The following is a 13,086-nucleotide window of genomic DNA, read 5'->3' on the forward strand; positions in this document are numbered from 1 at the left end:
CCTCTTGTTGACTGACTGACTGACTGACTGACTGACTGACTGACTGACTGCTGACCGACTGACCCTACGATAACGGCATGTGTCTGTCTTTCCGCGTCTCCGAGGTATGAGCAGGTAAGATGGGGTCAACGATTATCGTCGTCGCATCTACCAGCACAGCAGATATTCGTGTTCGCTGCTGTCTACTACTCAACCACTACATTAGACTTTTTTTTTTTTTTTTTTTCTTTCTTTCTTCTGATGATTATGTATCAAGCCACGCCGACGACGGAGATGGTTGATCATCTGAATCAATGTCGGTCGTTGTGCAGCAATCTTTTGGTATACTTGAAAGTTCTTTACGAGAGTTCATTGCTGTTTTTCTTGGTTAAGATGGGACGGAGCAAACGAAAAGACTGACCTAGAGGATCATGTGGACGAGGAAGATCAATGAAGGAGGGGGGAAAAAAACGGGAAAGAGCGAGGATGATGATGATGGAGTCCTTGAGGGCGGAGGCAAGGATTAACAAGACGAGGAGGGACACAGAGTAATGCAGAGAGGGATGGAAGAAAAGGGACGAGGTATGACGGATGAGGGAGAAAGACGGGAGAGAACTATGCACGTTGGGAGGAGAATAAAGCTGGAGAAAGCGAGAAGACATTAGAAATAGTTGTGACAAGTCGTGACAAGTCAAAACCATCACCTCTTCTCAGGATGCATCTAGTGAGTAGCCTGAACGAAAGACACGGTTTCACTTCAATACTCGACGACAGCAGTAATTCTTAGTAGGTCTGGGGTATGTGTATCACGAGACAACATCGAGTGTCTCTCTGTTCCCATTATATCACCGTCACCTCCAGCCATGCATGTATCGGATAATTTCACTGGTGAGCAATTCCAACAACACCAAACCAAACCTTATCAAACACTTTTCACACAAATGTACTAGCGACCGCTTTTGTCTTGGATAGACAGACACGCTTCACCTGACCGGAATTCTATACACCAACTGACCACAAACTAAGCCTTACGACCTCTGTTCATCATGCGATTGCATGTCCCCTAGCCCGGAAGCCAGAGAAACAGAATACCTCAAGCGGGATTTGAGCACTACCATACAGGTAAGAGACGTGGGAGGAAGTAGTACTTAAAGGGATATGCACCTACTTACCGACTGGGTTGATACAAACATACAGAACCCCCAATTACGTATGGGTATCCATCCATCCATCCATCTTTCCTTCCTTCCTTCTCTTGTCTCCTCTCTTCCTTGCCAATCGGGAAACTCAAAACAGAGAAAACGAGCGCGAAAATTCTCGTCGTCACATGAGCCAGTTAGAGACATTTCCAGGCTGCTTTTTGGCGAAGGAACGTTGTTATAGAGAGAAATCGAAGGTGGATACTCGGACAGAAAAGGGGACAGGTGGAATGTCAACCAACGAAAGCTTCCATCTTTCCTTCTTCACATGTTCACATGTTCACATGTAGATTTCTTTACTTCAAAATGGAGGGAACACAGCTAAGCAGGGAGGGAGTAGTCTACGGATCGCGGCGAGGTGGAAAAGACATCAATGTTCTGGTTTAGGAGATACTAAATGGGTGAACGGTTGAAGGGTTGCTTTTCTTTCTTTAGTTCGCTCTGACATTATTAGTTGGGACACGGACCTAGCTCGCTTTCTTCATTTCTCAGTTTTGAAGGAGGTGAAGTATATTTCATTGGAACTCATACTCACTCCATGGCCTGCGCTATCTTGTCCGCGGCATAGGTTTAGAGCTCGGAAGGACACTTATATGGTAGAAGCTGGTTGATGTTCTTGATTGTTCAAGGGTTTCGGGATTCTGAGAATATGGGACTGGGCATTAATAGCTCTCTCTTACTTGAACCAGACTCCGATACATCGGACGAATAATTGCCAGAGACATTCCTCATTTCGGCACAGAAACTTCAGAGACAGAGCCACGCAGCGAATGTGGATAACAAATGGTAAAACTACTTTCTTCAAGTGTAGGTACGTACGTATTTAGAGCAGCGGAGTGTGTCTCGCGAGCAGTTTTGGTATAATCACCGGGCTAAGACAGTAGTAAATTAAAAACAAGAGAAAAGGAATATCAACCCCACCCACCCTCCGTCCAATAGCCAACCTGCCAACCCAAACCAACTTTAAGCATAGATGAGATGAGATGAGGTTCAAGTTTGAAATGCCATGCTCCAATCCTGTGGCCTAATGACCATGAACGATTACCACTACCCCGATTTGAAGCAAGTGCAAATTAGCAACCCCCCCTATGTGCTTGATGGTGAAAAAAAAGTGAAAACATGAAAAGAACGGAAGAAAGGTAACCGATAACACCTTGACTCCTACATGCCTGTTTGTTTGTGTTGATTGATCGTTCGATTTTCACCTACTGACGATGACGATGACCTCCATGCATCCCGCACTCAATGGCCTCTGTTTCTGAGTATCCTTCTTTATGGCACGATGATATTTCGGTGAATGACCAACTTCCTTTGCCGGCGCTAGTTTTCCCCTGATTGAGTGTGTCTTGTCTTGTCTGTCTTATCTGTAATGATGAGCGGGATGCTTTTTTCCGGTTTCCAGTTCCGAAACATATCACTCCCTCAGTCTTTGTCCCTGTCCAGGGGATCCTCATAATAATAGGCACCTGTGCCTCAATGATTTGCTGCGGCACCAGCGCGCATTATGAGTTTTCCTCCCATCCTGATTTGCAGCCTTTTAACTCGAGTCCCTCGCACTTCTCGTGCTGTCACTCCTATCACGTCCAGCGCCTTGTCGAACTGCATCCTGATAGCTCGGAATCGGAGGGCTCGGCGGCCTATGAGAACCTGCCCTTGGCCTGTTGTGGCTTCCACCGCTCTGAATCGGCCTTGCTGTGGCTGACGAGGCACCTCGACTCCTGCCGCTGAGTTGGATAAGAGGGGTGTTTTCGCTGTCGGAGCTATGTCTCCTGCTCCCCGGTCGAGAGTTGACAGGGCTGGTATACTCGGGAGGTGGCTGATCCGGACTGAGGAATCCACCGGTTATGGGCTGCCCATCTTGGTCGACTAACGCTGCAGCACTACTGCTAGGTTCGCCTGCATCCTCCGTGGGTACCAAATGAGCAAGCGAGATATCTGTCGGGCTGCGAACGGGTCCTGGGCTCGTTGGTGGAAACATTCGAAAGTTGCCTGATCGTGTGCGGTTATGAGAAGAGTCGACTGCAGCCAAGCCTTGTCTAGAATACGTCTGCACGGGATGACTGTACCCGCGCCCACGTCCAAGCGTGCTGGTAAACCCATCCTTGGTGCCGGCCTCGAGGAGAATACTGCCTTGCTCGGAACCATATGGCGGTGGCGGTGCGAGCGAGCCAGTCATAGGAGCGAGACCCCACTTCTTGACATTGGCTTCGATGAAGACAAAGCCAGCCTGACCAAAGTTGACGTGGACGATGCAGGGTCCGTTCGCGCCGATCGAGGGGAAGAAGTTTTGCGACTTCAAACCGTGTACTACATCCTCCAACTTCTTTCCGTTTCGAGTGAAGAAAATCGTGCCACTTCGCGGGCGGTAGCCGACGCCAATAACATCGCCTTGAACAACTTGCGGGCCGTAGGAAGTAGCATTGAAAGGTTGGTTGTAGCGACGTGTTCCGTTGGATAGGTACGCGACAGAGTACTTGTGAAAGCCTAGAAGGTTCGTCAGTGACTTTGTTCTGGAGGATAGTAACGGAAGTGTACCAACCAGGGAGCCTGAACAGAGGATACGGTTTGGTAGCCATTCCTATGCTAATCAACGTATTCTCGGGCTTATCGTAAATCTTGGCCTCCCAGTAGTAAACCTCATTCTGCTTCGGCACCGGCAGGTTACTCATGACGGTGCATTCGGAATCGAAGAACTCGATCTCGGTGCGGGCCTCGACAAAGCAATTTGCGATTTCCAGCTCCGGCTCAAACTCCCACGCCGACACTCCCTTCTCCTGTATGGCAAGATATTGGGATAGCGAAATGTCCGTCTGCAGGGACTCGGGTGGGTTGGCGGCGATAAAAGCTAAAAGTGAGGATCGCGTCAGCAACACTTTTCCAGATGTGGCAAAAAGCGCATACTATGTAGACAGCAACAACCGCCGCTTTACCTTTTGCCCTCAAGTATTCCGTCCGTTGCATATCATCCATCGTCTCGAGGGCCTCAGCCTCCTCCCGCAGAAATTGTTGCTCGTCATCGTATTCGCCAGGTCGACCAATGCGGTCGAGGAAGATGCGCCCTGATGTTGTGCAGCGGAAGAAGTAGAAGATGAGGAAGAAGCAGCCGATCAGTATCGCCGACCCGAAGGACGATAACAGACCAATGATGATGCCATTCATCCCGGGACGGTAATCTGGCATTGTTATCATGAAGACGGCGCTCCAAGTCTGTTGGAAAAAAAAGAGGGATTCCGTCGCCTCTCTCTCTCTCTCTCGGAAAAGAGTGTTGGAGTTGGTCGTCTACGTGAGTATTTGAACAACGGCCGACTGACGTTGGCGTCACCGCCAAGCCTTGAGCATCCGTGGCGTGACTTCTTGGCCCTTCGTTGATCCTCACGGCGCTTCCAGGACAACGGCAAGCCCGGCGTTTATTCAGAAAGTCGGAGGTCGTGAGCAAGATGGCAACCAGCGGCGGAGGACGGGCAGCTGGGGGCAAACAAGTCGAGGGAAGATGTAGGGTGTTTTTGAAAAGAGCGTGGGGATGGGTTGGGTAGTTGTCGGCAAAACCTGAAGCGTCAGGAATGCGGAGAAGAAGGCAAGTTGGGTCGGCTTGGTTGATGGTGGTTATCGCTGTGGGTAGGCTGGTGGATATCCGTCTTAGTTGGCAGCGCAACCTAAGCTAGGCAGACTATCCTCGCAGTCGCAGCGGTGCGTTCGATCCGACACGGGACCCGGCGAAGGGAAACCTGACCTTGTTTAGGTGGATGCGTGGAGGAGGGCAGCGGACAGGGCGATGGTTGCAGGTCCCCAACAGTTGGGGGGCTACGGTCTTGGGAGCCCAGGGCGGATGGTGGCTTGTGTCGGTTGATCGATGTTAGTAGCGCACGATGAGGTGGGCAACCGAAATCAGTCAATGGCAACGACTCGGAATGCGCTCGGTTTAGCGATGTGATGCGATGGAAAATATCAAGAAGAGGTGAGACAATTCACTGCAGAGGTACAATCGAGAAGTCGTCACAGCAAAAGGACAACGGCGGTGTTGCAAAGCTGGAACGAAGATGGACGATCAAGGGTCAACGAAGAGGTGATGTAGGACTAGGTCAGACGGGGGTGAAGTAAGACAAGATGAGTGAGTGATGGTCGCCGGCCAACGCTAGGTCAGAGGGGAGTGCCCGGCGTCCAGCGAAGTGCCCACTGCAATGAAGCGTGCTTTTCTTGGTCCCTGAAGGTCAGCATGCCCTGCAGATACACTTACTCGACCTCACGTTAAATACGACGGGAGTTTGGACACTAACTGAGCTCAGCACACTATAGTATCTCTGAAAGTTAGAGCAATAGCAGGTGGCGGGGGATGCTTTTTTTCTTGTCGGAGTGGCTTGCCAGAATCTGGAGTGACGGAGAACAGGAAGATGACGCCCACGACAGCAACGAACTGAACGTTCCCGTCGTTTGCTGGAAACCCCTCGACCCTCCAACACGGTGTTCCAGCAAGGAATTCTTGCATTCAGCCAGGCTTTGATTTTCCTTTACAACGCTCTTATCGGCCAAAGGAAGCATCGAGAACGTTTACTAAACGACCTGCATCTTGATCTCGATGGGTAACCTAAACGTCAACTTTGAGCGTTTGGCATCGCCCACTCCAGTCCTTCAAAAAGCGTCCATAAGCACTCACATTGCCTCCTAAAACACAGCGCATAAACGACAAACGCTATTCTAGGAACACTGATCCATGGGCCGTGTTGGAGTACCAGGATCCTCTTGGCCGCAGCGCCGTTTCAGATGGCGCAGTTTGACGACGGTCCAAGATCTCGACGATCATGCCAGAAAATCAAAGATGGGATACATAGACTGCCGGTCAAGTGTTTTGCAATTAGCCAATTCGAAGAAATTATGGATGATTCGCCAGTTTCTTAATCAATGCCTTCCACGGCTGTCATGATATAAAAAAATAAAATCGACACCGGCAAGGCAGGGTCCAGAATCACACTTTATCGATTTACCACCGTGATATAGAGATCGGCGGCGTCCGTAAGCACAGCGGATTCAAGCCAGTGTCGTCATCCCTACGTTGCTCTGGGCTCGAGGGAACCCTTCAGTTACTGTTTCCCACATGCAAGTTGACGGGCTTCAGTGAACGGCACAAATCGAGTGAACTTGGTTCCCATGGCGCATGATGGAACAAAACCCGCGACCTCGAACAACATGGAGTCCGACACCCGGCGCATCCGGAGCATATCCGAGACTCCGTGTGACCCGGATGTCAACTCATGCAACAAAAGTGGCCGTTCAACATGCGGTGCGCATGTAACAATAAAGAAGAAAAGAAGGATGTTGATACACTACTTGCAAATACCATTTACATCAGCTAGCTACCTTTGAACCCTATCAAACAATTATTTGCTACGACTATAAAACTACATACAACAAACGAACGCCCGCCTGCTTGTGTCTGAGCCAGGTATTTAGCCATGGAAGGAAGAAGAAGGGTAAGAAAAAAAAAAAGAGAACAAAGGGGTTGCTGTGCGTGTGAAAGCTCGTTCATGCAGACATTATTTCATCTTTCGCTCACCATCTCCGACACCGTTACGAGTGTGATACATTGCTTTCCACCCATCGCTCTCGCTTCTCATTTCCAATCGTCATGATCATCATAACATCTCGTCAGTCAGCAAGCCGATGCTCATCACATCTTCTCTTAGTAACCGCCAACGCTGCTATCCCCATCACCATCCCTCCGGTGGTGCCTTCTGTACCCAGCACCGTTTCTCTTCTTCCTCCTCTCCTCCGCATACGACACATCGCTTCCCACCGAGCTCTCCGCGCCGCTAACGGGAATGTGAACCGGGTGCTTATAGACCTTGTGGCCGCTGACCTCGCTCTCCATCATCTCGCTCTCCGTCCCTGTGTAGCTGGACGGAACCAAGGCGCGTGACGTACGCAGCGGTGGGACTTGGTCGACTTCGTCATAGTCCTGGTTATTCACTCGTGCGTATTGCCCATTGCTGCCCGTGGCGATAACCCCCTCCTCGTGCTCGTGAACATCATCCAGGACGCTCTCGCCCCGTTCGTCGATACGCCGCAGAGCGATGGACGATTCGTCGCCTACTCCGTGTTGCCAACTAAAGTCCCGTTTTGACGACCGCTGCTCGCGCTCACGCTGCCCGGCTGCTGCAGACGCACGATCCCGCTCTCGCAGACGACGCGCCTCGGCCCGCAAACGCTCGGCTTCGCGGCTGGCGTTCTTGTCGGCTGTCGAGTACACCTTACGAATGCCGCCTGTCTTCTTCTCCTTCTCACGCTCTCTCTCAGGATTACGGTCACGGCCAAGCTCCCGATCACGCTCACGCTCCCGCTCGCGCTGCTCGCGCCTCTCCCTACGCTCTGCCTCCTTCCTGGCAGCGCGCTCCTCGTCCCGTTCCTTCTTGCTAGGGCTCCGCTCACGCTTCTCCTGATGTTTAATCAACTCCGACGTGACGGTGCTGCCGCTGTCAACAGTCGAAGTACCCACACCACTCCAGCTGGGGTTCGTTGAGCCGTCCCACTCGCTCGCCTCACTAGCGACGTTGATGCCGCCAACGCGGGCAGGCTTCTCGGACCGGTAGTTGCGCAGCTGCTCCTCAGCCAGGGCCTCGGCTTCCTCGTCAATCATGATGCCGTCGGTGCCGACCTTGCGCTTGCTCCGCTTCTTCTCCTCCTTCTCGCGTGCCTTCTCCTCGCGCCGGCGTTCCTTGTCGCGCTCCTTTTGCTCGCGCTTCTTGCGCCGCTTCTCGCGGCCGTAGATGTCGGACACGCCACCCGTGATGCCCGTGATGCCCGTAATGCCTGTGGTGGCGGTTACAACTGTGGTATTGTCCATCTCCGTCATGCCGTCGTCATCTGCTACGTCCTTGTACACGCTGCCGCCGCCAAGAATGGTGCTGGGCGTTGCGCCGGAGTAGATGGTGCCGTTGGGGCCCTTGCGGCGCATCACCGTCGACTTGTAGTCGTCCCAGTCGTCCTCCTTGAAGTAGAAGCCACCGTTCTTGGCCCAGAAGAAGAACCAAACGGCGCCGATAACGATTGCGGCGCCCAGGAGGCCGAAGAAAGCGAACATGGCCTTGTTGTTGATATCCTGCGGGTGCACGAGACCCTTCTCCGGGTCGGGACGGTCCTTGTTGTCATTGTCATCGCGGGCTAGAAGAATGCCGCGCGCTGCCAGAGGGCCGAGAGCTGCAATGTCTTTGCCGCTGACAACAAGGCGACGCGCCATGAGGGCGCGAAGCACGGGTGCCATAGTTGCGGTTTGGCGTCCGCCGGTTTGGCAGAGACGAAGGCCCAAACTGAGTTGTTGAAGCGCTGGTCAACTTGCCAAGCTGAAGAGAATGTAAGCTTCGTCGATCGCTAGCTTCTGAAGGAATACGGCTGCTGGAGTGGAAGGCTTCGATGGAAGAACGTCCAGATGCTTGCAAAACTGCAAGTTGCTGAAGGTTGCTTGGGTGAAGAATGCAGGTCGACGTGCTGCAAGCGTTGGCGTAGCCGTAAGCGTCAAGTTTGCCCTGTCTTTCTGGGCAGTGTTTAGGTTTGGCGCTTGAGAGGAGGGGACCTCAGAATGTTGTTCGCCCAGAAACTGGGGGGCTGGGGAAGGACCGGGGCTGGGCAAATAAGCCAGGGCCTGCAGGGGTGGCTCAGTTACCTAGTTGTGTGCGTTGGTTCTGTTGTTCTTGCCTGGTTGGCTGGCGATCGTCAACTTCCGTTGGATTCGGTTGGCTGGGAACCACGCAAAAGCCAGGCAGGCACATCTGGCAGGTTCGGTTCAGTTTGGCAGAACGGCCATCGATCCCCTCTTCACCACCTGACCCTTCCAATTCTTTCCCGTTCCCCTCCTCTCTTCGCGACGCAATTTCATCCTCTTCGTTCTACACACACGAATCGCACTTCTGTATTGGTGTACCGGTTCATAATCTCCTGCTATCATCGTGCTCGCAGCTCGCAAGCTTGTATTTCCATGGTAAACCATGACGTCGTTATGTGGTACCTAAGTACATACCTTTTTCATACACAGTAAGCGGCCATTGACCAGCCCAAGGCTTGGCACTTTCAGGGCAACAGCGTGTTTCACCTTGCAACTGAACTGTAAAAATGGGGAATCAGCATTGTGGAGTGAGTGCAGTGCAGTGCTCGCTACTGCCGTACAGTAGGACGACACACTCCTGGCACTGGGCTATTCTCGCGACGAGTCACTTACACGGACCGTGACGGTGCTGTTGATGTCTGCCTTGGGAATGATAATACTACACTTGAAAGAAAAGCGAGTTCACAAATGATTTCCTTTTCATGGGGGTAATAGTTCTAGCTGCTCAAGGAAAAGCCCGCCAAGTCACTACGTGATCAAGCTGATAAGAAAAACTTTTGCCAGCTGAGTAGGTAGCTGGAGCGACTCCTGATGTTGAGAATAGAGGAGACTTGACTCCAGTAGGAACTTGCTTACTATGCTATGTCCGATAAGATTCATATTCTCATCGGCTTAGGAACGAGGCTATGTATGCAATGAACAAAATTCGTCCTTTAGGTAGCAGTAGCCTGTATGTCTTGGCATGATCAAGTGTCGAAAGAACTAACTGTTGCAAGATGTGAGGAATGTATTTATGACCTATGTTGGACGGTTGCGACCATAGAAACGCTTCGCCGCGGCGCCATACCTCGCTCGGTCGACAGAGAAGGGCCCTAGTACATCGATACGATTCAAGATGAAGCAAGTGATATTGCTAAGAGAATGTAAAAGAGAGTGTAGATAAGTATTTCTAGCCGACCATCTACTGTCCGGGTTTCATGCCAACTGTTCATCTGCTTCGGGTTTGTAATGTATATTGAACTCTGTCACCACTACCACCACTTTTCCTTAACGAAACAGAAGTAATTAAGATCTTGATCAACAAGTAGAAAGCAGCAATCACAGAATGAGCCATCGATCATGTCGTGCTTAAATGATTTTTTTTGTGCCATGCCAGATATGGGGTATCGTCTCTCCAAAACTTTTCCCGGGTCCATCAGACAGTGACTTGCAGCAAGACTAACAGTGCCAACCAAGAAGAAAATCGTACAAAATCCAAGTGAGGAGTAGCTAAAGAAGATATTATGAAGAATCGAAGAAAAGGAAGGAAGACATCATCAACGCTAAACATAAGGGCCGTAAAGAACATGATACAAACTCGGTTCTTGCTCGTTCTTCTGTGTCTTTATCATTGTCATTTCGTCGTCTCATGATCTCGTAATCATCAGAACCAAAACATGGAAAAGAAAAAAAAATAATCAGTCGTAAATCTTCGTGCATGGCCCAGTGACCGCTCAGTAGCGAAACGTCGGAGGATCCGATGGGTATTCGGGATAGGCCGGGATATAGTCGTAATCGGTACCGTCAATATCGCGACCAGCATAATGCATTGATCTTGGGCGTGACCTCGCCCGCGAGGCCGCGCGAGCTCTGGTCTGAGATCGCTCAGCCCGAGAATGACGTTCTTCATAGTGCTGGTGGCGTCCATCTTCGATATACCGAGGCTGGCGCTCATCATATTCCTCCTCGTAATCGTAGTACGCCTTCTCATTTCCATTTCGCCCGGATGTGATGGCGTTCCTTGAGATGTTGATTTCGGCACCGCCAGCGCATTTCAGCTTTGCACCATTGACTTCAAGTACGGCACCCTTGCCCTTCATCACCCGAATGGTGACATCTTCATGTGGATTGGCGCTTGACCGCGTGGTTCGTGTTGTTGCCGAGTGCCTGTAATCGCTCTCATCACGGCTTTCTTCCGAGCTCTTGGTGGAACGACTGCTACCGCCGTTTCTTTGGGCTCTGCGGAGAGTTTCGGCCGTGAGCGGCATCGGATCACCACCAAGTGTCTCGGTCTGGTACTTGGCAGCTTGACGAATCTTTTCTTCGTAACCGCTTCCAGAAGCAGTAGTTGGTTGTAGTGCTGCTCCATAATACGAGTGTCGCCGATTATGCCGACTGGCTATTTCCATCCTGGACTCCTGGTCTTCGTATGTTCCTGCACTGACACTGGGTCGCCGCTGGTGCCTCGGTCTTGACTTGGACCGCGCTCGGCTTGCAGCGGGAGCAGGGGTTTGATACTCGTAAGGAGTTGGCGAAAGGGCAAATAACGCATCGCCCGACTGGTCTTCGTCGGCATATCGTGAAGCTCGTCTGCCTGGTGTTGAGGGTGCTGGCGGTGGCCTATGTGGGTTGCCTGACGGGTGAGCAGTAGACGACCTGACTGGAGGGGGCATTCTTCGCGCATCCTCGTCCCTCGACAACTTTCTGTGCGAAAGAGAAGGCCGCGGCATCGATCTCTCGTTCTCTTCGTCGAAATCTGCCTCCCCGTATTCAAGAGCGCGGGAGGTACGATAAGCTAGGGCGGTTCGGGGGCGATTCGGGCTAGTTCCGAGGCTAAGAGCAGCGAGTTGGGCATCTAAGCGTGCATCAACGGGTTGTGCAGAAAAGTAGTCTGTAGCCTGTCGGCTCAACGAGCCCGGCGTCGGAATGGGGAATGGCTGCATGGGCCCTGGTCCAGCCCATGTTGCCGGAGTAGCTGGATAGGATGGAGGCATAAATTGCGGAGGAGGCGGAGGCCCAGAGGTAATATAGCGAGCAGAAGGTGGAGGTGGTCGTGTCGGGCCTGTCCCGTAATAACTAACGGGCCGGGGAGTGGAGGTCTGAGGACGAGGCGGTCGAGAGGAGGAGGTTGTCATAGTAGGGCTCACACCGTAATATGAGGCCTCGATCTCCCTTCCGTTCCTGTCGTAATCTCCCCGCCGGTGAAGATTGCCGGTGGTGTTAGCATGTCGTGGAACGGGGCGTGAGGACGACATGCTGGATCTTTTGGTCCCAGATGTCGACTTTTCGCGCTCTCTTCGTGCTGTCTTTGAGGATTCGCTTCTGCGGGGATTTTGAGTCGAGTCGGAGTCGGGCTGGCTGTTTGTGACTATGGGTGAAGAGTCTGACTTCTTGTGCTCTTTTCGTGCGCGACCGGAGCTCGAGTTTTCTTTGGAGCCAACAGAGGCAGCGTAGCGGGAGGTTCCTTGGATAATATTTCCGTCGTCGTCGGCGTCTTCCACAGACGCGATTTTTGAACGGGTCGAACTCATTGGAAACGAGCAACAGCTCGCGAGACGATATTTAGGGCCACTTGAGAATACGAACCAAGGCAACTGAGCCGCAAGGCGGAGGCGGGCCGCAGTGAGGATATTCAGTCGCTAATGTAAGGACAACGAGGTTAGCTCATGCTTGCGCAGTGGATGCCGACGCCAACAACAACAACAAATGACACACAGTCAGTTGGGACGAAACGCACGAACCTAAGAGCGGGGGTGATCCTAGAGCGATAACCAATGGTGCAGGACAGAACAGCAAGGGTGAGGTGGGGACTGAAGCGTCGGGAATATGGGATGGAGTCAGGGCCGTCTCGTCTGATGTTCCAGTAAGCGCTTGTTGTCAGTGTCTGCTTGAAGCCGACGGGACTGTGGTGTTTCGTCGCGATGGGTGATGCCCAGCAGAAGCCGACGGAGGGAAGTAGCAAGGCTACAGAAAAGAATGAAAAAAGATATAAAAAAATAAAAAAATAAATGTAATGGAGGAATGTGGCTGAGTGGGCGACAACGAGTTTTATTGACTGCGGGGGTGTAGCCTCTGCCTCTGACACTTGGTCCAACTAGAGGTAGTAGTAGGGACAGACGGGACTGAGAGGGGTGCGACGCGTGCTGGGTAGCTGGATGCTTGCAAGCTTCCTTCTTTCCCTATCCAAGTGCAGTCTTCTCTTCTTACACTAGGCTGCCATCCAGGTCTGTCTGAGCTGTGGCGGGACGGGCACCCAGAGCCGACAAAACAGACACGGGGCGACGGGAATGGGAAGACACCTCAGCGAGACACCTCAGAAGAAAAGAAGGGAGGGGGTTG

General features: G+C 52.0%; 3 protein-coding genes across 3 annotated transcripts; all 3 read right to left on the reverse strand.

The window, feature by feature from the left end:
- Nucleotides 1-1,945: 1,945 nt before the first annotated feature.
- On the reverse strand, nucleotides 1,946-5,322 carry NCU03678 (ssh-4). Its single transcript, XM_956361.3, has 3 exons — nucleotides 4,109-5,322; nucleotides 3,718-4,023; nucleotides 1,946-3,662 (listed from the first exon to the last, which is right to left on the reverse strand). Exons 1-3 carry the CDS (start codon nucleotides 4,365-4,367, stop codon nucleotides 2,716-2,718), a joined length of 1,512 nt encoding a protein of 503 aa, XP_961454.2. The 5' UTR covers nucleotides 4,368-5,322; the 3' UTR covers nucleotides 1,946-2,715.
- Nucleotides 5,323-6,480: 1,158 nt separating this feature from the next.
- On the reverse strand, nucleotides 6,481-8,751 carry NCU03679 (hypothetical protein). The gene has a single exon (XM_956362.2). It carries the CDS (start codon nucleotides 8,428-8,430, stop codon nucleotides 6,853-6,855), a length of 1,578 nt encoding a protein of 525 aa, XP_961455.1. The 5' UTR covers nucleotides 8,431-8,751; the 3' UTR covers nucleotides 6,481-6,852.
- A 1,047-nt stretch (nucleotides 8,752-9,798) lies between these two features.
- On the reverse strand, nucleotides 9,799-13,053 carry NCU03681 (hypothetical protein). Its single transcript, XM_956364.2, has 2 exons — nucleotides 12,489-13,053; nucleotides 9,799-12,386 (listed from the first exon to the last, which is right to left on the reverse strand). Exon 2 carries the CDS (start codon nucleotides 12,276-12,278, stop codon nucleotides 10,482-10,484), a length of 1,797 nt encoding a protein of 598 aa, XP_961457.1. The 5' UTR covers nucleotides 12,279-12,386; nucleotides 12,489-13,053; the 3' UTR covers nucleotides 9,799-10,481.
- Nucleotides 13,054-13,086: the final 33 nt, after the last annotated feature.

The sequence above is a fragment of the Neurospora crassa genome, linkage group V (assembly GCF_000182925.2).
Source record: "Neurospora crassa OR74A linkage group V, whole genome shotgun sequence".
NCBI lineage: Eukaryota > Fungi > Ascomycota > Sordariomycetes > Sordariales > Sordariaceae > Neurospora > Neurospora crassa.